This window comes from Anabas testudineus, chromosome 1 (assembly GCF_900324465.2).
Source record: "Anabas testudineus chromosome 1, fAnaTes1.2, whole genome shotgun sequence".
Taxonomy (NCBI): Eukaryota; Metazoa; Chordata; class Actinopteri; order Anabantiformes; family Anabantidae; genus Anabas; species Anabas testudineus.
In genome coordinates this window covers 12795519-12820341 of record NC_046610.1, presented here as the reverse complement: position 1 = coordinate 12820341, position 24823 = coordinate 12795519, and the positions used below count along the sequence as shown (strand labels likewise).

At 41.2% G+C, this 24823-nt stretch overlaps 3 protein-coding genes across 3 annotated transcripts; all 3 read left to right on the top strand.

The window, feature by feature from the left end:
- Positions 1-264: 264 nt before the first annotated feature.
- On the top strand, positions 265-3995 carry rhoh (ras homolog family member H). The gene is made up of 2 exons (XM_026358737.1): positions 265-522; positions 1904-3995. The coding sequence occupies exon 2, from the start codon at positions 2372-2374 to the stop codon at positions 2957-2959; it is 588 nt and encodes a 195-aa protein (XP_026214522.1). The 5' UTR covers positions 265-522; positions 1904-2371; the 3' UTR covers positions 2960-3995.
- Positions 3996-8180: 4185 nt separating this feature from the next.
- Positions 8181-13077, top strand: chrna9a (cholinergic receptor, nicotinic, alpha 9a). The gene is made up of 7 exons (XM_026360146.1): positions 8181-8313; positions 8496-8641; positions 10359-10513; positions 10628-10808; positions 11063-11414; positions 11536-12158; positions 12281-13077. Exons 1-7 carry the CDS (start codon positions 8268-8270, stop codon positions 12449-12451), a joined length of 1674 nt encoding a protein of 557 aa, XP_026215931.1. The 5' UTR covers positions 8181-8267; the 3' UTR covers positions 12452-13077.
- A 5952-nt stretch (positions 13078-19029) lies between these two features.
- LOC113162236 (D(1) dopamine receptor-like) lies at positions 19030-20406 on the top strand. The gene has a single exon (XM_026360270.1). The coding sequence runs from the start codon at positions 19030-19032 to the stop codon at positions 20404-20406; it is 1377 nt and encodes a 458-aa protein (XP_026216055.1).
- Positions 20407-24823: the final 4417 nt, after the last annotated feature.

Below are 24823 nucleotides of genomic sequence, written 5' to 3'. Positions count from 1 at the left end.
TAAGTTTTAAAATAGGATTGTGACAGAGGACTCGTTATTGAGGGCCCCTCAGCAGTTTCTGGCCCATCACGTTTTCCATATTATTTATCTGTGAATCAGCTGCTCCGTGAAGTTGCAAAGAAAAATGGTACAAATCTACAGAAAAGCACACATGTTAAAGCACAGCTGCTGTGGGGGAGGCGAGCAGAGGACCGTGTGTCACACCTCCACACTCCAAGAAGCGGATGCGCTTTACTTTTCTTTTCTTTTTTCTCGTACTCTCTCACTTCCCTCCTCTACTGATAAACTTCGACGATATTTAATCAGGTGTCGACATATTTCGTCTCGGTGTTGGCCTATTTAATAGATCACCAGTGTTGGTTTTTTTTGAGGGGGATCCTTATAAATCCAATTTTGTTCCTAAAGATGATTTAATAATTAACAGTTTGTGGAGTTTAAGGCTGTTTCTGTCTCGACGTCGTGAAGGTTTCAGAGGCGTAAGCAGCATCCGCCCGATCAAGACTCACAAGACAAAAGAAAAAGGTGAGTTTTCTTTTCTTTTTCTTAGACGCGACGTTGTGTTACTTGAACCTGCTTCTACTCGGTTGTATTTAGAAATTAAACAAGAGTCAATAATGCGGACAACGACCTGAACCTCAGTGTTAATACTCTTAAACATGAGTTTTTCTTATTTCTACTATTATTAGAATAAAAACAACAGGCAAACTGGTGATTAACATGGGCAAAGTCTATTCTTTTTTCTACAGAAACACTGTAGACAGTTAAACCATGGAAAAAAACACTCATGAAAATGTCCCATCTACGTTATGGAGGTCTTTCCATCTAAATGACTGTGTCTGTATGTGTGTGTGTGTGTGTGTGTGACATGGCAGGTGGTTTTGAGGTTACTGCTCGTCACTTCTGGTAGTTTCATACAATAGTCGATTTAATGCACCAGAGAATTCAAAAAGAAAGCCGTGGTGGATTTAGTTCAGCTACAACAATAAAAAAGTTGAATTTCTATCACTTTGACAAACAAATAAACGCACACAGACATCCTGATCCTTTAGCAGCTCCTTTGTTTATGAAGTTAATGTAAGAATCTGACCTTGCTTTTTAAAGAACACAGGTGTGTTAGAGTTATGGCAAACAGACACGTCTCATGTAAGATCTTGATAACACAACACTGGCAACACAGTGTGGATAGACTGTGATCGAGCACCTGTTGAAGCCCACTGGATCGAGCTGTGAATTCTGGGTCACACCCAAACATACAAATCTTTACTTCCGTGTTTAATCAGTACTTTGTCATAGATCTAATGATTTGTGCGCTTTTCTGTTTCTTTGTAAATACACAGAGGAGTTGACGCCATGTACGCTCCTCTAGCAGGTGGACTTCTGTAATGTTGTAATGTAAAACCTGTTCTGTTAAAAGAAGCGGCCCGTCACCTCTATATTTTTACACAAAAATAGATCTGAAGAAATGAAAAAAGGCAGTATATTTGAGAAAAGGGAGCTCCAAAGGTTCCCAATGACTTCTTTAGAGACTGCAAACATTATGATCTTGGAGTTTTCTTTAAAACAAACGAACAACAAGGTCACATTTTACATAAAGTAGAATCACTCAGTGTTGCAGTTTGTGAACAACAACAGCACAGGTGAACCAGGTTGATGATTGACAGATGTTATGGTGAGTAATATTTAGTTTTAGTCTTTGTATGGGAATTGTTGAAAACAGTAAAAATATAAAAAACGACCTGCCTTGTCTTTTAGAAGTCAACACTACTGTCATCTTACACGTTAGATTGCTGCATGCTGTATTAAACGTTTGTTTGGCGAAATATAGGAATTTCAATTTCTAACTGAAAGAACTTACAGATGCCTCGTATTCATAACAAATCATCTCTTCCTCTCTCTTCCGCAGTAAATTTCCTCATTCGGTGCTGACAGATTAGACGTGTTTGGAAAGTATGCTGGCCTTCAAGATCATCAGAGAGAAGAACCAGAATCTGACAACCATGCTGCAGACACTGAGCGGAAGTGCAGAAACCCTAAAGGGCCTGAAGAAATAAGAGGTTGTGTAAGCTGGCAAACTGTACAGTTTGTGTTTGTGTTGGAGAAATATCTAAAGAAAACAGAGACATCATAAGTCGGTTTAGTCGGTGAGTGACCCCTGAAATCTCCAAGAATGGAACTACCACAAAATAAGGCTGCGAATCACCTGCAATGACTAATACCATCTGCAGATGAAGGTACAGCTCACACAGTGATCACAGCCTGGGACTTCCTCATGAACCCTGCTCCTCTCCAGATTGAAAAGTCACAGAAAAGCTGTCAAAACCTTTCTAAAGAACCGTAAACATCTAGAGGAGGGAGATTTCCAGAGGCCACCATGAACGGCCTGACGGAGATGTCGGTGAAGTGTGTCCTGGTTGGGGACTGTGGAGTCGGCAAGACGGCCTTGCTGGTCCGCTTCACGTCAGAGACTTACCCAGAGAGCTACAAGCCCACAGTGTTTGACAACACAGGGGTGGAGGTGTACATGGATGGAGTTCAGATTAACTTGGGGCTGTGGGACACTGGGGGTCATGTAAACTTCAGGCAGATTCGGACGAGGTCGTACCAGCATGCCGACGTCGTCCTCCTCTGCTACTCTGTGGCCAACCAGAGATCTCTGGCCAATGTCTATGACAAGTGGATTGCTGAAGTTCGAGAACACTTGCCCAGCGTGCCAGTGCTGGTCGTGGCCACCCAGACAGACCTGCGGGAGATGGGGGCGCATCGAAGCACCTGCATCTCACCAGCAGAAGGGAAACGCGTTGCTCGTGATATCCACGCTAAAGGCTATCTTGAGTGCTCCTCCTTGGGCAACCGTGGCGTGCAGCAGGTTTTCGAGTGCGCGGTACGGACAGCCGTTAAACAGTCCAGGAAGCAGTCCAGGAGGCGCATGTTCAGCCTGAACGAGTGCAAGGTCTTTTGACCTCTGACCTTGACTTGGTGGGAGCTTGACTGTCGTGAAACCTCTTCGTAATGTGTTAGTGTGCTGTTCAAACTCAGCGTGGCCTAGAGGCACAAGAAACCAAAGTTTCTCTTATGCATACAGAAGTTTTTTTTTCCCACTAACAGGGTGACGTGCCCCCCGAAGACTTTCCTAAACCTAAACCGTGATATATTTAAAACGGAGAATACAGTGATTTAAACATACGCATATGTGTATAATGAACTAATTCAGTTTGATCCAGGGAGAGATGAATAGAAAAGAGTTTATCTTTGATTCTTCTGATCTCTTCTTTAAAGCTGAACCACAGTACTTTACATGGAGGCATTTGAAATGGGGAAGGTATTCGTGAGAGACTTTTACTTAATGTAAACGCTTTAATGGTGAAGTGTACAGCAAAGCTTCTCTACTTGTTCAGCGATTAGGTAATGCAAAAGGAAAATGATATTAATCCGTCCGTTATGGGGCTGCATCAGCAAATGTGCCTTTGAATTGCAGTAAGAACCAAATAAATACCCTTTTTACTGCAAATAAAATGACAGGCACACATTTTTTATAGTTGGTTTAAGCTTTTATGGTGTTATTTGTTCACATTTGTCAAAATGATCTGAAAATGTTTTAATTAAAAAATTAACTGAAAACATTTGTAGTTGAACATATTTTATATTGTTAGGGAGAAAATATTAAGTAGTTACTTGCTACGTCTGTATCTTGCAAACTGTCCCATGTAACAATTCAATTTAATTTAAAAGAGGCTCCAACACCCTAACATATTGTTGTTTTATTTATATCTGTGCGGTTTACTGTTAACGAACAAGAGGAAAGTTGAACATATAACCTAATAATTATTTATAAATATTTGAAATGATAATGATAATGATTTCATTTCCCAGTAATGACTGTGTTATCACCCCTTGTTATCCTTTTCTATGTTTTTGCCGTAGTTTACATTTCATTTGAAGTGTGTATTCATTGTAAAAGCTTTGTCTGGACCAAAATAAATGCTATGATGATCATGTCTACTGTAAAAGGTATAATTTATACACTGGGTAACATATGGTCTACTTTGAATGAATGATTACTTTTTGTATGACGACTTTCAAAGTGATTTTATTTTATCTTTGGTTTTGTTCAATTATTACAGAAGAAATTTTTAATGATAAGTTGAATATCATTCAGCATGCTGCGTTAAATACTTTGACATAAAAAGTCATCAAACAATGTTTTGAGGCAAATCTGTTGTGTATCTATAAAACAGTATTCAGAAATTCTTAATTCTGAGAGTTAAGGAACAAAATGTAAACATGTAAGAAATAGTTAAAAACAAATAAACCGTCTTGGAAAGTCATGCAGGTCACAGACTTTAAACTTTTCTTCAGTTTATTCTTAGAGCCCTGAAAATTAGGAAAACTATTCAGCAGCCTCAAATATATAAGTCTCAAATATATTAAGCGTGTGTGTGCGTTTTGAACAGAGAGCAGCTGTAACAAGGCAAAAATTAGTTCCCTCTGGTATTAATAAAGTTTTTTGAATCTTGAATCTTATGACATCTACAGTGTATCCAGATGTATGATGTGAGGATGTGTGTGTACCCGGGGGGTTGGAATAATGCGTGTGAGCAAGACATAATGAAAATTTAAGATGTTCAGCCGTTTCTTTCAATAAAAGAAAACGATGACCAGGAACAGCAACAATCAGGAATAAAAAAAAAAAAAAAAGAAAAAAGCTCAGAGGAGCTCTTCCTTCCGCCTCGTGCTTTCTCCTGCTCTTTCTCTACACATCTGTCTCACCTGGTGTTCATGGCGGCTGAGGAGGACAGATACAAACACAGGCTTTTCTAGGATAGGCTGAAAAAAAAACACCTAACCACATCCTAGCACACTCACATTTATTTTATAGAGTCAAACTCATGCGAACGCACACGGTGGTGCGTTTACCTATCACACACTTATTCAGTGTCACGCACACGCTACACACATAACCACACGCGCACACACACACTCGCTTATACAGTTCACAAAGTCGGAGGACATGAATTTCTTATGAATTAATAAATGTCTTAAAAAGTGTCTCTACAAACACTTTTTTGTTTTACTTTTTAATCAATTTAAGTATAATCCGCAATAAGCTATAATAATACTAACTGTTACTTTACTAGAATTTACAAGTTATTTGTTTTGGGTAAAAACACCTCATCATCTGACCCAGGTGCCAAGAAATCAGACATCCTTACATAAAAATTAATTCACAGAACAGGTATCTTGTTTAAGAATACCACCTAATCCATCTTAATTTATTTAAATCCTTTGAATACCGTCCGCACGTTGCTAAAGTTGAACCTAAAATGACAAAGAGAAAAACTTTGAGAACTTTAGGAGTTCAACGCGTTTGACAACCTGCTGTGGTCACGTCTTTCATCTCTCATTGCGCTGTCTCCCACAACTACCACAATGCCTTATTCCTCTCGCTCTGTCTCCCTCACACACACACACACACACACACTTACTTTACATACAGGGTACACAGAAGTGTACACAGTGGAGCCACTTCACAGTCAGTGGGTAGTGCTTGTGCTTACTTCTCAAGAGGCTCTGATGTGTTATCCGAGGAGCTGGCAAACAGGCCAACATTCACAGGAGATGTTTGAACATATTTAACAAGTAGCACAGGTGTTGCTGTCACGAATTGTGGCTAAATATCTTGTAAATACTGAGGTACAGTATAAGTTCTGGCTCACTGATACAGCTCAACTGAAGAGAGACTCGTCTTATTAACCACATGTGAGCTGTAGTTTCTAAAACGCCTGTTGACAACAAAGAGAATGAGAAGTTAGCAGCAAAATCTCCTGATGTACAAATCATATTGCAGTTGTCTCAATGCGATGTAATTAATTTAAAGGCTACAACTGGTGATATTATATATATTTCGTACACCAACAATTTGTCAGTGTTGCTCTCAATACCCTAAGTAGTGGCACCCAGCTAAAGGGTTTTTTTTAAGGCGCTTTTCACACCAAACTATTGAAATGGTCACAGCAGCAAAAGCTCATATGTTACCAATAGCATTAACAATCGTTCTGTGTCTGTGTTTTTTGTTACTGTATTTTGAAAAATGCATGAATGAATGAATAAATAAATGATAGACAGGTTTAGTTTTTACTGAAGCAACATTCAACTCAGTGCTACAGCGTGTCTATTTGAGGTGCTTTTAACTGTTCAATTTGTATTCGTCTATTCAGTACAGATGAATATGATACATCAAGCTTTGGCTACAGAAACAATACTAAGTACTTGTTACTAGCTCGCCATTAGTATGTTTTTTGTAGTTGATTTGTAGACAATAAAAAAAATAAAAATGTTATTTAACAATCATAAAGTCAAAGTTGCTCGTTGTGCTCAGGATTACTAAAGTCCTGTGTATGTGAACTTCTACTGCTGCAGTGGGTCATGTTTATTAGATACTGCTGGTTACCATAGGAGGACCATAATAATCATAATATGTGCACAACTTATTTCCTTAGATATCAGTGTCCCTCACTTTATCTTATCTTGTCTTTCTGTCCCTCACCCTTCTTCCTTTTCTCCCTCCATCTCTCTCCCATTCACTGCAACACACAACTGATCTGTGCAACTATTATTATTAATCACGAACTCAACTCCCTGCGCCTTCTTGTGTTTGCACATTACAACAACATACATTCAATCTCTAACATACTTCACAACAGTTTATGTTAAACGTTTACACTGTTACAGTGAAACTATTTAACACTTTCTTCCTTTTCAGACACACACACACACACACACACACACACACACACACACACACACACACACACACACACACACACACGAACACACACACACAGGAAGCACCTGTCCTATGCGAGCTCAGTACCACAGAAACTCAGCAGTGACACATTAACACAACACATCACCATGCGCCGTTCTCTGCAGCAGAAGTACTGAATAGAACAATGTTATTATCAACATTTCTTACCGACATTGTCTGATGCAATCATTCAGTAAGAAAGGAGTGTTGATTATTGATTATTGTAAGTTGTGCCGATGCCATCAGCTTCTTCAGAAGTAGATTCGTCGAAGCACAGTCGAATTCAATTAAATTATGAAAAGAAACATTCTTCTCCAAAGTAACACTGTCAATAATGATTTCTCAGGCCTGTTTGTACCTATACTTCATTATGTAAATGTATGTACCCTATTTGAGAACCTGAACTACTAACTAATTTTGAAAAACCTTAAAAACCAAACGCAGACTGGATGAAGATTTCTTTGTTTTTAAACTGTAGCTTCCACTAAAAGCGCTTTTTTTCTGCAACCTGCCTTTACGGAAACTTTACACGTTAGAGTTAGAGAATTATTTAACCTGAAACGTTTTAGATTACTTGCTTGTTTCCCCAACTTATTAGATATTTAAATGGTTTTAAAGTGGTCCTTTTACTAGTATAACTTAATTTTCACTGTTCACAACAAAACAATGTGCCAGTCTGCCTGTTAAGCTCTAAAACTAAAATGCGTCAATGTCTGCTGGACAATATAACAAAGGTCAGTTATTCGACCTTAGTTTCTGGTTACTAATCTCTTTGACCAGCAACAGACAGAGAGAGAGTATGAAACCTACTCTTACAAAGCTAAAAGCTTTACTATCTTATGTTAAAGATTATTGTTTACAGGGGGAAACCTGAACCTGCATCTGTTCATTCACATGTAGTGTGTATGACATGTGCCACATCCTCATAAGCATGTGTGTGTTTATCTTGAGTGACCTAATTATGGAGAAGTATAAGAAAGTGTCGATGTGACTGACACGTGTCATTATCTGTAATGCAGTAAGTTTCAGTGTGTGTGTGTGTGTGTGCGCGCATGCATCTGTGTGCTATACAGCTCGTTGTGGTCATGTACACAAGTGGACAGAGGCAGCAAGGATCACATTTCACCCAGTGCCCATGTGCCATGTGATACTGCTGTGTACCTGTACCTGTGTGTGTGTGTGTGTGTGTGTGTGTGTGAATGATAGCCCCGGGTCCTGTTCCACAGTAGCAATCACACATAGAGACACAGTGAGAGAGGCAAACTGCGACTAACACCTAGCGAAGCATTCAGAGCCTCTGACAGGATGTAAGATTTTCGAGAATTTTCTGTGGTCTCAGCTCAGTCAGCCTCAGCAGGGGAGAATGGAGATCAGAACAAAGTGACGGTCTGGATTTGGACCCAGGCTGCTTCAGCGATTGCGCTGCTGAATAATTGATTCCTTGGCTTGTGACTGGTTGAAGATGAGGAAGGCAGCGCTGATGGTTTGGATCAGTATTTTGGTGCAAGGTCAGCTCAGTATGATGGATCAGTTTGACTCATGCACATTTATATATATATAGCTTTGTTTTGTCTCTGCAACACCTGCTCTGCCTTTTTTTCTCCTGCTTTGTTCCTATTTCCTGTCTTGTGTAATCTTTATTTCATCACATGTTTTGTACCCTCTCTCTGTTTCACTCCTGTCCCCCAAGTGTCCCATGGTGCTCAGGGTCATTATGCCCGCAAACTTCTAAGTGACCTGATGGAGGACTACTCCAATGCTCTGAGGCCTGTAGAGGACACAGACGAAGCTCTCAATGTCTCTCTGCAGATCACGCTGTCACAGATTAAAGATATGGTGAGTAGGGAGGAAGCGTCAGATGCGTATCATTACGCAACATAGATTAGGAGATACAACAATTGCACAACCCAGCCACAGATGCGACCCTTTAACCACAAAAGAAAAAATCAATTTAGGTGGTGCCTTGTCTGTCTTTACCTATTTTCACACTCAATAGGTTCAGAAAAATCATTTTTTATTTAAAACCATAATCAAGGGAGGATTTCATTACATATATTACGAGGCTTTTACATTGGACTATGTTCGTTTCGGGCATGCTTCTGTAGGTCTGCCTGAGGAAAATATTCAAACCATAGATAAAATATTTATTATGGCTGCACGATTACAGTACCATGACACAGGGAAAAAGAACTGGAGTAACTTTTTAAACAATTGCATACATGTAAACATTTCTTCATTAATCAGTCGGTCAGATTTGAGTCTTTGGGCTGCAGTGGGTTTGAAGAAAGCCATACACGAGTTATAAAGCTGGATTTCAAATGGATAAAAATCAATTTGAAAACAGAAAGATCGTAAAGATCTGTCCCTGTAATTACCTCATATTTAATATTCAAGATGATAAGATTTGTATAGTTTTTATGAAACGTGTTATTTCTTTGTGTTTGTCATGTGCCAGTAATTATGCTGTAAAGTAGAAAAGCTATAGCTAATAACTCTTGAGTTATTATCTTGAGTTATGTTCTCAGATAAATGAGTAATGAGCAATGTTTTATCCTAAAGCAACATCACACTGAAATGAAGAGTCTCCAAGCAGTAGACACAAAAAGTTGTTTGTGCAAAGCAGCTGTTAATCACATTTATATAATGACAGCACAGGTACATATTTACAGTCCAATGCAATCCAATAGTGTTCTGTTGTAAACCTGCCTTTTATTCTGCCAGTTGTTTGACATTGTCTCAGAGTTGTCATTTAAATAATATGTTTGCTGTAAATAAATGCATTACATTTAGATGGATTTCTGCTCCATTCATGTATGACAAATGGGACAGAAAAAATATAAAGGTCTCTCAGTGAAATGTAGCAATAGTTACATGTTTCTTATTGACAGGAGTAATCTATTAATAGGGCAACTTAGTATACACTGGGGTATTGGTATAGCTGAATAAGATCACAGTTGTCTGAGCAAATACTGAAAAGTATTCCAGCGATCTAGATTTGCACACGTATAAAGGAAAATAATCATTAAAATAGAGAAGGTTAAAAAATGATGCAGCAGGTGCAGGGATTTTTTTGTTGGCCAAGGCCCCAGTGGGGCCCACACTTCACAATATGCAACCCTGTGCCTGTTTTGTTAGACTCTCCCTGACTGGTAAGTTTCCACATTGTGTAACTCAAGCTTCCGGCCTTCAAATCTGAGCAAAGTGCTTTGGTGAACTTACCTGAGTACATCTGTCACACTTGACAAGCTTCACCAAACGACGCAGTCCTGCAAGTGAACTAACTGAAGTATAATTTAGATTAGCTTATGGTGGCTACAGAACTAATGCGTGGCTCTCGTACTGCAACAGTACTCACCTCCTGTTCCTACAGAGACCACCAGAGGACAGCACTGGAGTACAAAATAGGGATTTCATCCAGTCTGTTCTAACAAATCAATCAGAAACAACATGCAGGTTTATGTGAAGTTTCTTATTTTACTGTAATAATAAACTGGATTTAAACTTTTTAAATATTTCTATCTCTGTTTCTGTAAATGTTTGTTTGTGTGTTTAGGATGAGAGGAACCAGGTGCTAACCACATACCTGTGGATCAGGCAGGTCTGGCATGATGCGTACCTGAAGTGGGACAAAGAAGACTATGATGACCTAGAGATGATCAACATCCCCAGTGACCTGGTCTGGAAGCCAGACATCGTCCTCTACAACAAGTCAGTAGTAAGAGAGAGACATTATAAGAGATGGAGTTAATGACAACAAGCGAAACATGATGAAAAGGTGAGTGAAGTGTTTCTGATTGAGTGATGCTCCATTTGTCTGTACAGAGCAGATGAGGAGTCGTCAGGTCCTTCCAGCACCAACGTGAAGCTGCGTTATAACGGGGAGATCGTGTGGGATTCTCCAGCCATCACAAAGAGCACGTGTGTGGTGGATGTCTCCTACTTCCCATTCGATTGGCAACAATGCAACCTTACCTTTGGCTCCTGGACCTACAACGGCAACCAGGTATGTGTCAGCAAGGATTGATGTAAGGTGATCACACCCTTTGTCAACAATTGAATTGATGGAGGGTCTGGTTTTTGTATTAGTCGAGGCTCTGAGTGAAAACAGTGATAAGCTGCCCAACATCTATTATTAAACATCTGTCTGTTTCAAACGTGACCTCTAAAATGTTTATATTGTTATTTTGAAGTATTCCCATCTGAAAAATACTTATGTTATGATCTCTACAAGTTTAAATGTGTGTGTCCTCTGCACAGGTTGACATCAGTTTGGGTATGGACAGCGGTGACCTGTCAGATTTTGTGGAGAACGTGGAGTGGGAGTGCCACGGCATGCCTGCAGTGAGAAACGTCATGATGTATGGCTGCTGCTCCGACCCTTACACCGAAATCACCTACACCCTGCTCCTGAAGCGCCGCTCCTCTTTCTATATCTTCAACCTGCTCCTGCCCTGCTTCCTCATCTCGTTCCTCGCCCCTCTGGGTTTCTATCTGCCGGCTGATTCCGGGGAGAAGGTTTCCCTCGGGGTCACGGTGCTGCTGGCGCTCACTGTGTTCCAGTTGTTGGTAGCTGAGAGCATGCCTCCTGCAGAGAGCATGCCCTATATAGGTCTGAATTATCGCTGACGTTCAGTTTTGAGTCACAGTTTTTATTTCATTCTCATTTCTACAATTTTGAACCATATTTTAAAAGTTGAACAATCTTCTTCTTTCATTCTTCTCTCCTCAAGGGAAGTATTACATCGCCACCATGACTATGATCACAGCCTCCACCTCCCTTACCATCTTCATCATGAACATTCATTTCTGTGGTGCTGAGGCCAAACCGGTCCCTCACTGGGCTAAGGTGCTCATCATTGACTACATGTCCAAGATCTTCTTCGTCTACGAGGTGGGGGAGAACTGCACCACGCCAGAGAGCGAGAGAACCCCGCTTTACCCCGAGGAACCCATCCCAACCCAAACCAATGATAAGTCCTTCTACCGTGATGACTGTTTTCAAGATGGCATCTATTATCACAACAGTGATCCTTACAAGTACAGCAATGGCCACAGTGTGCATCACAGCAACAAGCATCACAAAAACCAGGCCAACGGCAGCACCACCAGCAGGAGTCATCATTATAACAACCACAACAATCATGCTTCCAGACTGGAGAGGGGGGAGACCAAGCGAGAGCCCACACAGCACTACCACCACATCAGGAGGGATCAACTTGACTACCAGGCCCCTTCTCATCTGCAAAACCTCCAGCACCTGAACGGGGGGCTGAAGGAGCAGCTCCTCTATCCCTCAGAGAAATACCAAGTCCCGGCCTGCCCCTGCTGCTGTCCCTGCCTCCAGCATAAACAGGTGAAGCACCAGAGCACGCCGTTTCTCCCCTTTACTCATTTTACCTACTTATCTGATTACTGTTCTTCTAACGTTTCTTTAAGTGCTTGCTTGAGTTCTTCTTCTACCTGCCTCTTCCTCAGGTGGTAAAGAATATCCAATACATCGCCAACTGTTTCCGCGAGCAGAGAGCTACGTGTGTCAAGGTAGCAGAGTGGAAGAAGGTCGCCAAGGTGATGGATAGGTTTTTCATGTGGATCTTCTTTGTCATGGTCTTCCTGATGAGCATCCTCATCATCGCCAAGGCATCCTGACAGTCTCCTTGTCGTCTTTTCATCATTGTGATGGCATTTATCTGCTGTTACTGTCGGACCTCAGTGTTACTCAAGACTCGCCTCATTTCTACTTTAGTACAGTCGCATAAAACAAAACTGTTTCATCAGTAGCATTTGATATATGAGTACTGTGTTGTCTATGTGTACATTCATCGTAGTTTTTTTTAACATTAACACTGGACAGAAATCTTTCTTTTAACTACACACGGAGATATTCATCACAGCCTCTTGGCAAGTTACCATCAGGTGTTCTTGTATGTGTCACGGAGCAGTGGAGAGGTAAGACAATCTGGGCCTAGCCTTGAACATGCATGGACTCTCCATTATTGATGAGTTAACAACCAGACATCCAGTTATCAGCATCATATTATTTACTTTACATTGAAAGGAAACAGACAATGCTGTTTTCCACTGTTGGAAAAAAAAAAAAAAAAGATTCAAAGCAGTGGCACAGTCTACAGCCACAAATTGACTATTAAATATACATCTGTATTTTGAAGGTAAGGACATTAAAGTCGGATGAAACTCCAGTTTTTTAAGTCTAGATGTTAAAAAAACACAGTTTACATAATTTCTGAATTCTTGAATTTGAGACTTGGAGAGAAAGGCTGAATGTTTACGTTTCTTAGTTAGAAATATATAGAAATTGACATATACATATAAACACAATATATTTGGACCTTAAAGCCTACCTCGTTAGATGCACTAAGTTAGAATAATACTTTTATATCTTGATATTAAATATGGTTTTATTCACTTGTCCAATGTTGTATAAATTTCTTTTTTTGCTATGATGTATGTAGACATTTTCCATTCCTCTTTTTTAAACACAAAAAATCTGCTTTACATTACCATTCCAAGTACGTCTGTTACAAAATCAGTAAATGAGCAAAACAAACAATATCCAGTATTAATAAGGATAAATCCAATGCAAATGAATACAGCTGTCTTACAATAACTCCTCCTGTCATTAAAGTCCAGTTTATATTTAATAGAGGTGTTTATTTAACAATATAATTATTTCAGAAGATGTAGTCTGTGTTTTTAAAATTATGAACATTATCACCTTGAACAAGGCAGATTTATTACTTGGCTACATTAGATGCCTCTTTGTTACCTTTAAACCAGCTATTTATTCTAAATCACCCAGTAACAGGAAGCTGAGACTCAGTAGAAACATGATACAATCACTGCTCTCACATAAGTCCGGATTAAGAAACACACACTGCATCACAGAATTGACAGTTCAGCAGTGAATGAACGTGGTTTAGTATCGATTCCTCTTAGAGCCTATAGAGGTCACATATGTTACTATATTAAAGCACATTTTTAATAGTTCTCCCTCAACTGAACTGTATTTTTCATGACTTGTAAATTTCAATAACAAAGGAACGAGGAGTAAAACCGGAGCTTCCTGAGATTGAATGATGATTACTCAAATGAAAATAAAATTTGACAAACTGAAGGTTTCAGGCTTACGCTGAAGGTCATTAGGATTTCTATAAATAGGCGTTCCCATTAACAAACTCCATTTACAGATTAGTCTCACTGAATACCTTGCTTCAGGCATTTTTAAAATAGACTAATAAAGTCACAAAAAGAGACTCAATAGTAACACAGTCACTTTCTCTCTTATCCTGAGTGAATTTGTCCTTGTGTTACCAAAGTATTGACAGGTCAGACTGTCTGTAGTCTCAGCAGCATGTCACGATTAAAACTGTCAATAACGTGTCTGACAAATGTCATCAGACGGACTAACCTCTGCCTCCATCTAGTGGAGTTCAATAACAAATGCACACACGGCTGTGTCGACTCTTATTTAAAGTGTTTAGCAACACCGTAGCAGAGTAACATATCAAAATAAAAGAATCAGACATTACCCTGTCCTCTGCAGATGTACTGTGAACATTACTGCATAATGCTAGAGGAGTGGCTCTGGGGCCGCCTGTCGGTCGGAGCACCACTTTATTGCAGAGTGAAAAAACTGGTGCACAGATCAGCATGAAATTTCTGGTGAAGCCCTAATGACTTTAGTAATCTCTTAACTTTTTACATAGTAGATTAGAATCACCAACCAAATGCTCAGATGTATGATTAAACACCTGCAAAACCAGTGACACTGCCAGCAGATTCAGCTGTATTAGCAAATCTCAACTCTATACTCTAATGTTAAACTAAGGTGGTCAACACAAACATTATATATAATCATTATATAGCCTACAACATTATTTCTTCTTTTATGTGCTGACACAGGTTACTTCCCAGTCTGGGGAAACAATCATTTCTTTTGACTGTTGTTCTTGTAACGTTTATTTTTTATCCTGCTGGCTGAACCAATGTTCCCCTCTAGAAATAATAAAAACCTTGAAGCTTGAAACATTATATCTGATAAACAGCAGCATTGTCTTTGTGACTATGTTAGAATGTATCCTAAAACACTGCTGTGAAGGTCAGTCTAGTTTAACTGGTCTGGGTGAAAACCACAACACTGACAGGAGAGTGACTTGTGTATTCACTCCCGGTGGTTCCCATATGACAACTAATCATCTCACTTTTAAAGTAAAGGAACTCAGCTATCAAATTATCAGCATTTGGACTTTAATCACATTGACCCAAAATTACAACCTCACTACCAGTAACAGCCCCCCACCTACTTCTTAGGCCATTTCTCAGATCTTGGCCTCAGCTGGACCATGTCCCCGTGCTGGAGTGTGTATAACAGAAGATAAGAAGTGCTGGACTGAGAGTTTCAGAGACAGACTATTGGACCAGCCTTTGTCCAGACAGAAATTATAAACATGGTGATGACAATGGTTAGAGTTCAGAGGGGACTTATCTGTCATGGAAAAGGTTGGGGTCTGTATAAATAGACACTCTGCTCTGATTAGTTCTAATCTTGTGAAGCACAGTGAGCAGAGACAACATGTCGTCCCTCAGCAGGCAGCTGTCTTCAATCAGCTGTGCAAGTAAGTTGTGTTTTCCTTTTTCTTCCTTTGGTTGATTCTTACCCTCATTTGAACGTGACCTATTGTTTCTCTGCTTTGTTTTCCAGGCAGGAAGCCGCCGTCCTCCTCCACTGATGTGAGACTGGCTTTGCTTGGGAAGACAGGCAGTGGAAAAAGCTCCACTGCCAACTCCATCTTGGGCAGTAAGGTTTTTGATACAAAGGCCTGCAGCTCCTCTGTCAACCAGTACTGTCGAAGGGCTTGTGGAGAATTTCGCGGGCGACACCTGACTCTCCTGGAAACTCCTGGGCTGCTGAACACTCATCAGACTCCACAGGAGGTGCTGAAGGAGATGAGGAAGAGTGTTAGCCTCCTGAGCCCTGGGCCCCATGCTTTCCTTCTTGTTATACAAATTGGGAGGTTCACACAGGAGGAGAGGGAAGCGGTGAGGCAGATCAAGCAGGCAATGGGCTCCCATGTTTTGAGTTTCTCAGTGGTGGTTTTTACCCATGGAGACCTCCTGGAAGACATAAACTCTGTGAGGCATTGTCTGATAGACGAGTGCAGCGACTTGGCCGAGCTGGTGGACGAATGCGGGGGCAGATACTGTGTCTTCAACAACCAGGCGTCCAAAAGCAAAGAGCAGGTGACTGAGCTGCTCGCCTTAGTGGACAGCATAATGCAAGAAAACGAAGGAAGCTACTACAACAGCTCGATGCTGCAGAAAGCAGAGGACAGTCTGGTTCAGCAGGTCCAGGAGGAGAGGAGGCTGCTGAGAGAGAAGGAGGAGCTGCTAAAAAAGGTGCAGGAGGAAGCAATAAAGGAGTGGTACGAAAAAGAGCTAGAGACGGCTCAGCAGAGGTGCAAGAAGGAGATAGAGGCGAGAATACAGGAGCTGAAGAAGCAGAATGAGGAGAAACTGGCGAGAGATCGAGAGGAGGCCTTTAGACGAGAGATGGAGGAGAATGAGAGGAAGGAGAAGCAGAGGAAGATACAAGAGATGGTGAAAATGATGGAGATACGTAAGGAGGAGGAGGAGAAGAGGGAAGTTCTTCAGAAAAAGCTCGACAAAGTCCTAAAAATGCTGGAGGAGCAGACCGAGCAGGCAGAGATAATGAGACAAGAGATGGAGGAACAGATGCAAAGGGAGAGAGTGGAAAATGAAAAGAAGGAGAGGGAGAGAGAGCTTCAGCAGATAGAGAAGGAGCAGGCCATGAGGCAGAGGGAGGAAATGAAGACAGAGCTGGAGCATCTCGTCCAGAGCTTGGAGGAGCAGCGCAGGAAAGAGGAGGAGAGTAAAAAACAAATGGAGGACACGCTCAGACATGAGAGGGAGGAGAACCAGAGAGAAAGGGAAACGCAACTGGAAAATCTTAGTGCGGAGAAAAAGATGAACGAGGCTCTAACGCAGGAGCTAAAACGTATGAAAATGAAGACTGAGGAGCTCAAAGTGAGAGAAGAAAACCTCAAGAGACAGCTGGACGAGTACCTACGGAGGGAGGGAGAAAAGTGTGACAAGGACATTTGTGCACCAAAACAGCAGCGCGAGAAGAGTTGTCCAGACATGTGCAACATGCCGAGCAAGAAATCAGCTGAGAAACATAGCACCGTGTCAACTGTTGTAGGATATGCACAGGAAATGGGCTTGGTGGGGCTGAACACAGCTTTAGAAACTGTTGGAAGTCCCTGTTGTATACAGTAAATGTGTAGAATAACAGAAGCATTCACTATGTGTTCATGTAATGTATCTATATTATTCATGCATATGTGCTGCAATTTAATCAACATGAGTATTTTCAGGGATGTCACAGTATATGTTACAAGTATGTTTTGTTATTAGATTTAACTCACTGACAGGAAAAGAAAAAGGGAACTTAATTCCCATGTGGAAGTAATTTCATTTCAACAAATGGATGTAATTCCAGTGTGTCCTAAATCAGCAAATGCACAAAAATAGTACAAATTCTGAAAAATGATGGAGTTAATCTGATTATGAAATCCCCGCCCTCTGCTTCTGCCTGCTCGTGTCTGGCTCTGTCATCTAATTCTGTATTCAAACAAAACCCCGGTTGCCATTAATAAAGATCAAACATTGCTTGAGTGCTATTTCAGCGTTCCTCACTGACGCTTCAGCTGTGCCATCTGGTCAAAAGTCTGCTTTTATCCACAGCAAAATGTGATGTGTGATGGAGGAGAGGAGGGTGGGACTGAAGTGAAACTATGTCGTCTGAGCGCTGCTGCCTAAATGTGGCAGGTAGAGGAGTGGAGGCACAGTTTATATAACAAAAGGCTTCCTCAGCCAAGAACTGACATCTTAGTATAACTAATAGGCTCGTTGTCAGCACATCGTGGCACGTTTTCACTGTCACAAACGTGTCATACTGTCATAGATATTTAAATGTGCTGTCAATGGTTGATTTTTAGGCCTATATCTTTTCTTTTGTATCTTTCTTTATACAGTTTTTTCTTTTTCATTTGGGAGGCAAATAATCAGCCTGAGCTAGAAATTCTTGTCTCTCATTTTGGAAACTGTTTACTTATCTGCCAAACTGGACTCCCACATCCCACATTTGTTATTTTTTTATCAACATGTCCTGCATTTCTTAGTTATTTTCATTTTTATTTTAAAAAGTGAAATCATACTTTTAATAAAATTTGATAGTTTGATAGTTTTAGGGGGGAGGGGCTGAAATTCTGACAGCTGGACTAAAACCCCCTTAAAAGGGTCTAGAGACACCCCTGCTATGAATTGTCAGTAGCTGTGGAACAAGAGGTGAAGTGAGCCGGGAGCGCTTTGTGTTCTCAATGCACAGCTCTGAAGTGACCCTCAGTGTGTCATACCCTTCACAGTGTGTTAAAGTCCTGGATGAGGTGGAAGATTTACAGCCCTGTTTAGAATAGAGCAGGACTGCATCTCCAAAACTTAGAAGAGAAGCAACTGAGACTGGAGAAATGTACAATTCTTCCTTATGTAACACTGTGATATACTAAAAGCTGAAAGTCTTATTTAGCTGTTTCAGGCCTGTTATTAAATCCTGTTTTTTTTTTTTTATTATTGTCAGTCTTTTGTGCTTTGGTCATAAAGTGAACAGACTGAGTCACTGCTCAGCCTGTATGATATAAATGATGTGGTATAAAGAGCTAAGAACTTCCCAAATAATAACAGCTCACTCCATTCTGAATTTTATTAGCAGATTTACTTAATAAATAGTAATATTAAAATAAAATAGTAATTACCTCCTACATTTAACGTTAGATAAGCTCAAACTTAACAGAGCAGTCCCTCAATCAAACAACCCCTGACTCTGTAATCCCTCAGACCACGCCCCCTGAGTGGGAATCAGAAACCGGCCCGAAACATCTGGACAGTAAGATGGATGTGTAGCAGTGGTGAACACTATGGGATGGAGGTAGTCTCATCCGTGTTTGATTGTTTGTTTTTCTTTTCTCACTTCTCAAACTCCTCGCAGCCCTGTGCGTCAGCTGCAGGTGCATGTGGATCCCAGCGCGTCGACAAGCAGCACAGATCAGTCCGACGGAAGCAGGACGCACGACCTCCACTCTCAGCGACTCTTTCTCCTTTTGTCCTTTTCTGTGTGTATTGAATATTAAATGAATAACACAACCGGCTCGGCACTGGTAGGAGCTGGCAGCCGGGGGGAATTACCGGCGCACCGAGCTTTGACGGGCTGCCTCCTTGCGCTGCTCATCATCTGGACGCTTTTAGGGAACTTCACCGTGTGCGCAGCCGTCTATCGCTACCGGCACCTGCGCTCCAAAGTAACCAACATCTTCATCGTGTCCCTGGCGCTGTCGGACCTCCTGGTCGCCGTGCTCGTGATGCCGTGGAAAGCCGTCGCAGAAGTGGCCGGTTTCTGGCCGTTTGGCGGTTTCTGTAAGACCTGGCTGGCCTGCGACATCATGTGCTCCACGGCCTCCATCCTCAACCTGTGCGTCATCAGCGTGGACCGGTACTGGGCCATCTCCAGCCCGTTCCGCTACGAGCGGAGTATGAACAAGAAGGTGGCCTCTATAATGATCGGCGTCACCTGGACGGTGTCTGTGGTCATCTCCTTTGTTCCCGTGCAGCTGAACTGGCACCGGGCGCAGATCAGCGACCCGGCTGATGAGGACGCGCAGCTTCACGGTAGAAGTGTTGAAGGGAGTTGTGACTCCAGCCTGAGCCGCACATACGCCATCTCCTCCTCCCTCATTAGCTTCTACATCCCGGTGGCGATCATGATCGTCACGTACACCCGCATCTACCGGATCGCCCAGATGCAGATCCGGATGATCTCCTCCCTGGAGCGGGCGGCAGAGCACGCGCAGAGTTGCCGCGCGGAGATACCTGAGCTACCTCACCTGTGCACGGAGATGAGTGAGAACTTATACCAGTCTCATGCGAGTCTACAGTCGGATCCCCAGCACTCGAAGCAGTCGCAGCGGGAGCTGAAAGTGTCCATCAGGAAAGAGACAAAAGTTCTCAAAACTCTGAGCATCATCATGGGGGTTTTTGTCTGCTGCTGGCTGCCGTTCTTCGTCCTGAACTGCGCTCTGCCCTTCTGTCCCGGAGCAGAGGCGCCGGGGGTTCACCGGGGTGCTTACTGTGTCAGTGAAAAAACCTTTGACGTCTTCGTGTGGATCGGCTGGAGCAACTCTTCGCTCAACCCCATCATCTACGCGTTCAACGCGGATTTCAGAGACGCCTTCCTGTGCCTGTTGCGCTGCCACGGCCGCGGATGCTGCGCCGCGGTGCGCGCCGCGGCGCAGACGGTGACGGGGAGCAAGGGCGCCGTGGACCTGAAGCAGGAGCAGGAGTGCCCGCTCAACGTGAAGCTGAGCGTCTCCTGTGCCGCCAACACCAGGGGAAGCGAAGACAGTGGGAACACCACGGTGACCGTGTGCTACCACAGAGGCACAAACTCGGAGCAGGTGACAGACACCGAGGAGAGTAACGACAGAGACAGACTGACTCAGATACCGATATAAATGACACAACCTGTGAAATCCAGAATGGGTCTCAGGGAACAGGACTCCTGTGGAAAAATGATGTGCAATGTGCACAATGGAGCCCGGGTGCACAGGGGAATGAGAAGCTAGATCACACTGAGTTTTGCAAACTCCTTGAGTTTTTGGGGCAATAAATCATCTTTTGGATCTGGGCCTACTTTTAAGTGGAGCTGCTATTTTCTCTTAGTCTTTACAGCTTAATCATCTGTCACGTTAATGTTTACACAAGAAATACTTTGTAGTTGGAAATGTTGCAGCAGTGCATCACTTGGAGTTTGCAAAATTCAGTGGGAGGGCTACCTCACATTTTCCTTGGCAGGATGAATATGAACAGCACAGATGTGTGGGAATAAAGCAAACCCCTACAGCAATATTATGATTATACACCAGGGTCGATGACTTGATTTTATAGTTATTCTGTAGCCTCAGCTGAGTGTACTTTGTATTGTGGCCACCCTCCCCCCCCCATCAGAGGAGAGCCAGGCTTTCAATGGTTCGGTTTTCTCTGAATCTCTAGAAATGGGATTATGTAACTAACTCACATTAGCACCCGTCAGCTGTGTGAATGCACTGCACACTCTGTTTCCCCCCTCTTCTATGCCCTGAAAGAAACAACCATAAATAATTTGTAAAGGTTGTTCCTGCGAAAGATGCCTTGACCAGTGAGAACACAGAAGCTTTTACTGTGACAACCCTCAAAAACACAGGAGGGTTTTTGTCTATGCAGCAGGATGATGCCGGGACACAGACTGCAGAGCTCTGTGATGAACTTTCCACAGATTGACGTCTGTTCATTTTTGTTTAACGACACTTCCTTGTTAGTATTAAATTAAATTAAATATGAATGGAGTGTTATAACCTCAAGGAGCCACAAGCCTTAATGGAGCTAACGTGAATTATGATTCTATCATGACCTGTGAATTTTTTGGGGGTTTTTTACGATTGTATTAATTGAAAAGAAAGAGTTGTTTAAAACGGGGAGAGTTTAAATGACAAAGTCAACACAGCTCCATTGTAATTACATGCAGTTAGCTTAGCATAAAGACTGGAAGTAGAATGTTTTATCCAGGATATTTTCAAAAGTAACAAAATCCATCCACCACCACCTATGAGGTTAACTAATAACACAATACTTAAACAATTATTAAATCTATACAAAAGTAAATTGTGAAAACTGGATCTTTGGCAAAGGATGAGGACATGTTGGACACCAAATAAACAAAGTATGACTGAATGAATTAGGTGGTGTTTGTTGATAGATTTTGTTACGACACAAGCGTAGTTATTTATTAGTATTTTTATAGCAGATAATCATGATCCCTTTAAATGACACAACATGCTATGAATGAGTGCGACAACTAATAAATAGTCTGGGTTTACAGTTTCACTGTAAATGTTTGCAGTTAACACTCTGTTAGGTACCAGTGGTGGCATGTTTGTGTTTTTTCTGATTATACAAGAGTGAGCAAACACAGATGGTACAGTACACGGGGAAGAGTGTGTGCAGCTTTATGGTATTCACTATGTAATGGACTTTTAACCTACATAGAACATCCATCAGCTGGAGGCACCTCCAGCTGTATGTAAGAATAGTCACCATACCAAAGAGTATAAATAAAACAGAGGTCAAATAAAATTTTAAAACTGTGTCTCCCACTTACAGATTTTGCATGTAGGTTACTGACAAAACAGAAAAGTCATTACAAGCCTAAGTTCAGAGAGAGGTGTGTGGGGTCTTTTCTCTGAGGATCCGTCTGAGTGATCACATCTATTAATGTTGACTGTCCTTATTTCATTCCCTCGCTATTTCATTCTCATGTCACCTGAAAGGAGCTCACTGCACTTTTGTGATTCCCAGGATAGCTGTGTTAGTCTGGGGACACTTTTAAATGGGTCATATAGTATATGCCCACCTTGAAAGTGTGAGAGTGAAATCAGCGCCTGAGGCAACAAAAGAAAGAGACAGGGGGTTTCAGAAGGAGGTGTTGTCTGCTTTAGGTGTGGGAACTCCTCTAACAATGGTAAGACGCCTTATAATCCAAGGGGTCAGTGTACATTTTAGCCACTGAAAACAGAAAAATGTAAGAGTTCCTCATGTTTAGTGTTACACCACTTCCAAAATGGCCCAAAACAACTCAAATAGTATATGACAAATGCCTTTAGTAGTCACAGTAATTATTAACACTGGCTGTCAGGAGGAAAAGGACGGATGTGCTGTAAGCCACAACATTCATATACAGAGGAGGTTGCATGTTCAGTATTTGTTGGAAGGTATGATGATAATTAGAGTTAATTCTCAAATCTATTTGTTGTCAAACTTGTGAGTGCAGTGTACAATGTCAGACTATCTCATCACCAAATGTAATGATTTCTTGCTCTTTCCACCAAAGATAACCTGGGGCAAAATTCTGACAGTGTCAGAAATTGAGGTCAAATTTTAAAATACAAGAGGATGTGATGCCAGCAGGTAGAAATGTGCAGGTGACCTGACAAGTCAAAGGAACAATAGGCCCCGCCACACATAAGAGGTGAAATGTGACAGTTTCTTCATCAGTAGCAAGATATTAAGTGAGTTTTGGGTCACTGCCATCCTGAAATCTTTTAAAAATAACTTCATTATCAACATATTTCGAATAAGTGGTGACAAAATGTTTAAATTATATATATATTATATATATATGTCCCTGGTGTGCGTACATATCCTCAATGTTCAGGAAACGCTCAGGGCAAATCTCAGAACTGAATGTTCTGTGTGTGTGTGTGTGTGTGTGTGTGTGTGTGTGTGTGTGTGTTTGTTTTATTTATGAGTGAATGAATCTGAATGTTTCTGGCAGAAAGAGGAATTAGGTCAGATATCACAAACTGGATAGGACTGAGAAAGGAAAAGGAGAGGCAATAGGGAAAGAAACGTGTGTGTGTTAATAAACTATGCATAAAAGAAGCAGTGAGATTTTTAGGGTCTGGAGAAATGCGGGTTCATACAACAGTTACAGTGAAACCTAAAATAAGATCCATCTGTTGCAAGGGGCTTTTCTATTTATTGCTCTCAGTCACTGAAAAATTCAGTTCACTTAGTTCAGTTACATAGACTACTGCATATTTAACCAATACATGTCAGATTTTATGTTGCAATAGGACATTTTGTTGAGGTGACTGTAATATTCTCAAACCAAATCAGTGATGTCAACTGTTAATTAGCAGACCTGAAGGTGATGTCCACTGGACGACAGATGCACTGTTATTTTTAATTTTCAATATTATTTGACAGTAGTTTTCTGTAAATATTGTAGTGACCTGGGAGAAGACATTTTCTTGACACATTCTTCAAGTGATTTTCTTAGATTTTACTTTTCATCTTGTTTCATCTTGTTATGCAGTTATTAGACACAGACATGCAAGTGCAACTGGTGGCATGATTAGTGGTATTCTTCCTTGTTCAGTTAAATATTTATTTCAATTTATTTTAGTGTGTTAACACTTAACCACAATCTGGCACGTGAGGTTTATGAGTTTCCGTAAGCCTGGCCCAAACTGAAAGTCCCCTAACAGATAAATTGTTTGTTGATCCATCAAGTCAATATAGTTCTTGAATTTACATACATAGACAATACATGTCAGATTTTATGTTGCAATAGGACATTTTGTTGAGGTGACTGTAATATTCTCAAACCAAATCAGTGATGCCAACTGTTAATTAGCAGACCTGAGGGTGATGTCCACTGGACGACAGATGCCCTTCTCAGTTCTGTTCAATTTACTTGTGTTATCTCACCAAATTCTCATTTTTAAATCTATAAAGTTAACATTCAACCTCTAGGCATATAGTAGCCTGTAACATGCATTAATGGTACTGGACCAACAACGAAACGAGAAAAACACATTCACTTTTCAAACACACTGAGGTTTATAATCAAAACATGTATAAATAAAACTTTCATTTTCATCAATCATCAAAATCCATAGTGTGTAAATTTCTACATGGGACAAGGCTAACATAAACAAATAGAATGAATTTAAATGATAGAACTGAAAAAGAGAGACAGAAAACAGTCAGTTAATTATTGAAATATATAAATATTTGCATCAGATGGCCAAATGTGGCCTGTGCAGCTGGGAGTGCACAGCTGGCTGCCGCGTCTCATTCCTGCTGCTGTGCGAAGAAGTTAAATTATTAGCGTGAGACGTCAGAAAACCCTCTCCCCACTTGCACACGTGTCCCTCTAGACCCTAAAAATAGATTAAACGTAGCAAGAGAATAAAGTTATTATCACGGTTTGTAATCAGAAAATGCCAAAACATGGAAGTAGACAGTAAAATGTGTTGCAGACGTCAGATATTACATTCACATAAAGAGTTTGTCAGTGCAGCCTTTTTAGTAAAAGATTTGTGACCAGTA

Coding starts and splice junctions, on each gene's coding strand:
- rhoh (XM_026358737.1), top strand. CDS start 2,372: ATGAACGGCCTGACGGAGATGTCGGTGAAGTGTGTCCTGGTTGGGGAC.
- chrna9a (XM_026360146.1), top strand. CDS start 8,268: ATGAGGAAGGCAGCGCTGATGGTTTGGATCAGTATTTTGGTGCAAG. Junction 10,809..11,062: donor GGACCTACAACGGCAACCAG/GTATGTGTCAGC, acceptor TCCTCTGCACAG/GTTGACATCAGTTTGGGTAT. Junction 11,415..11,535: donor AGAGAGCATGCCCTATATAG/GTCTGAATTATC, acceptor TCTCTCCTCAAG/GGAAGTATTACATCGCCACC.
- LOC113162236 (XM_026360270.1), top strand. CDS start 19,030: ATGAATAACACAACCGGCTCGGCACTGGTAGGAGCTGGCAGCCGGGGG.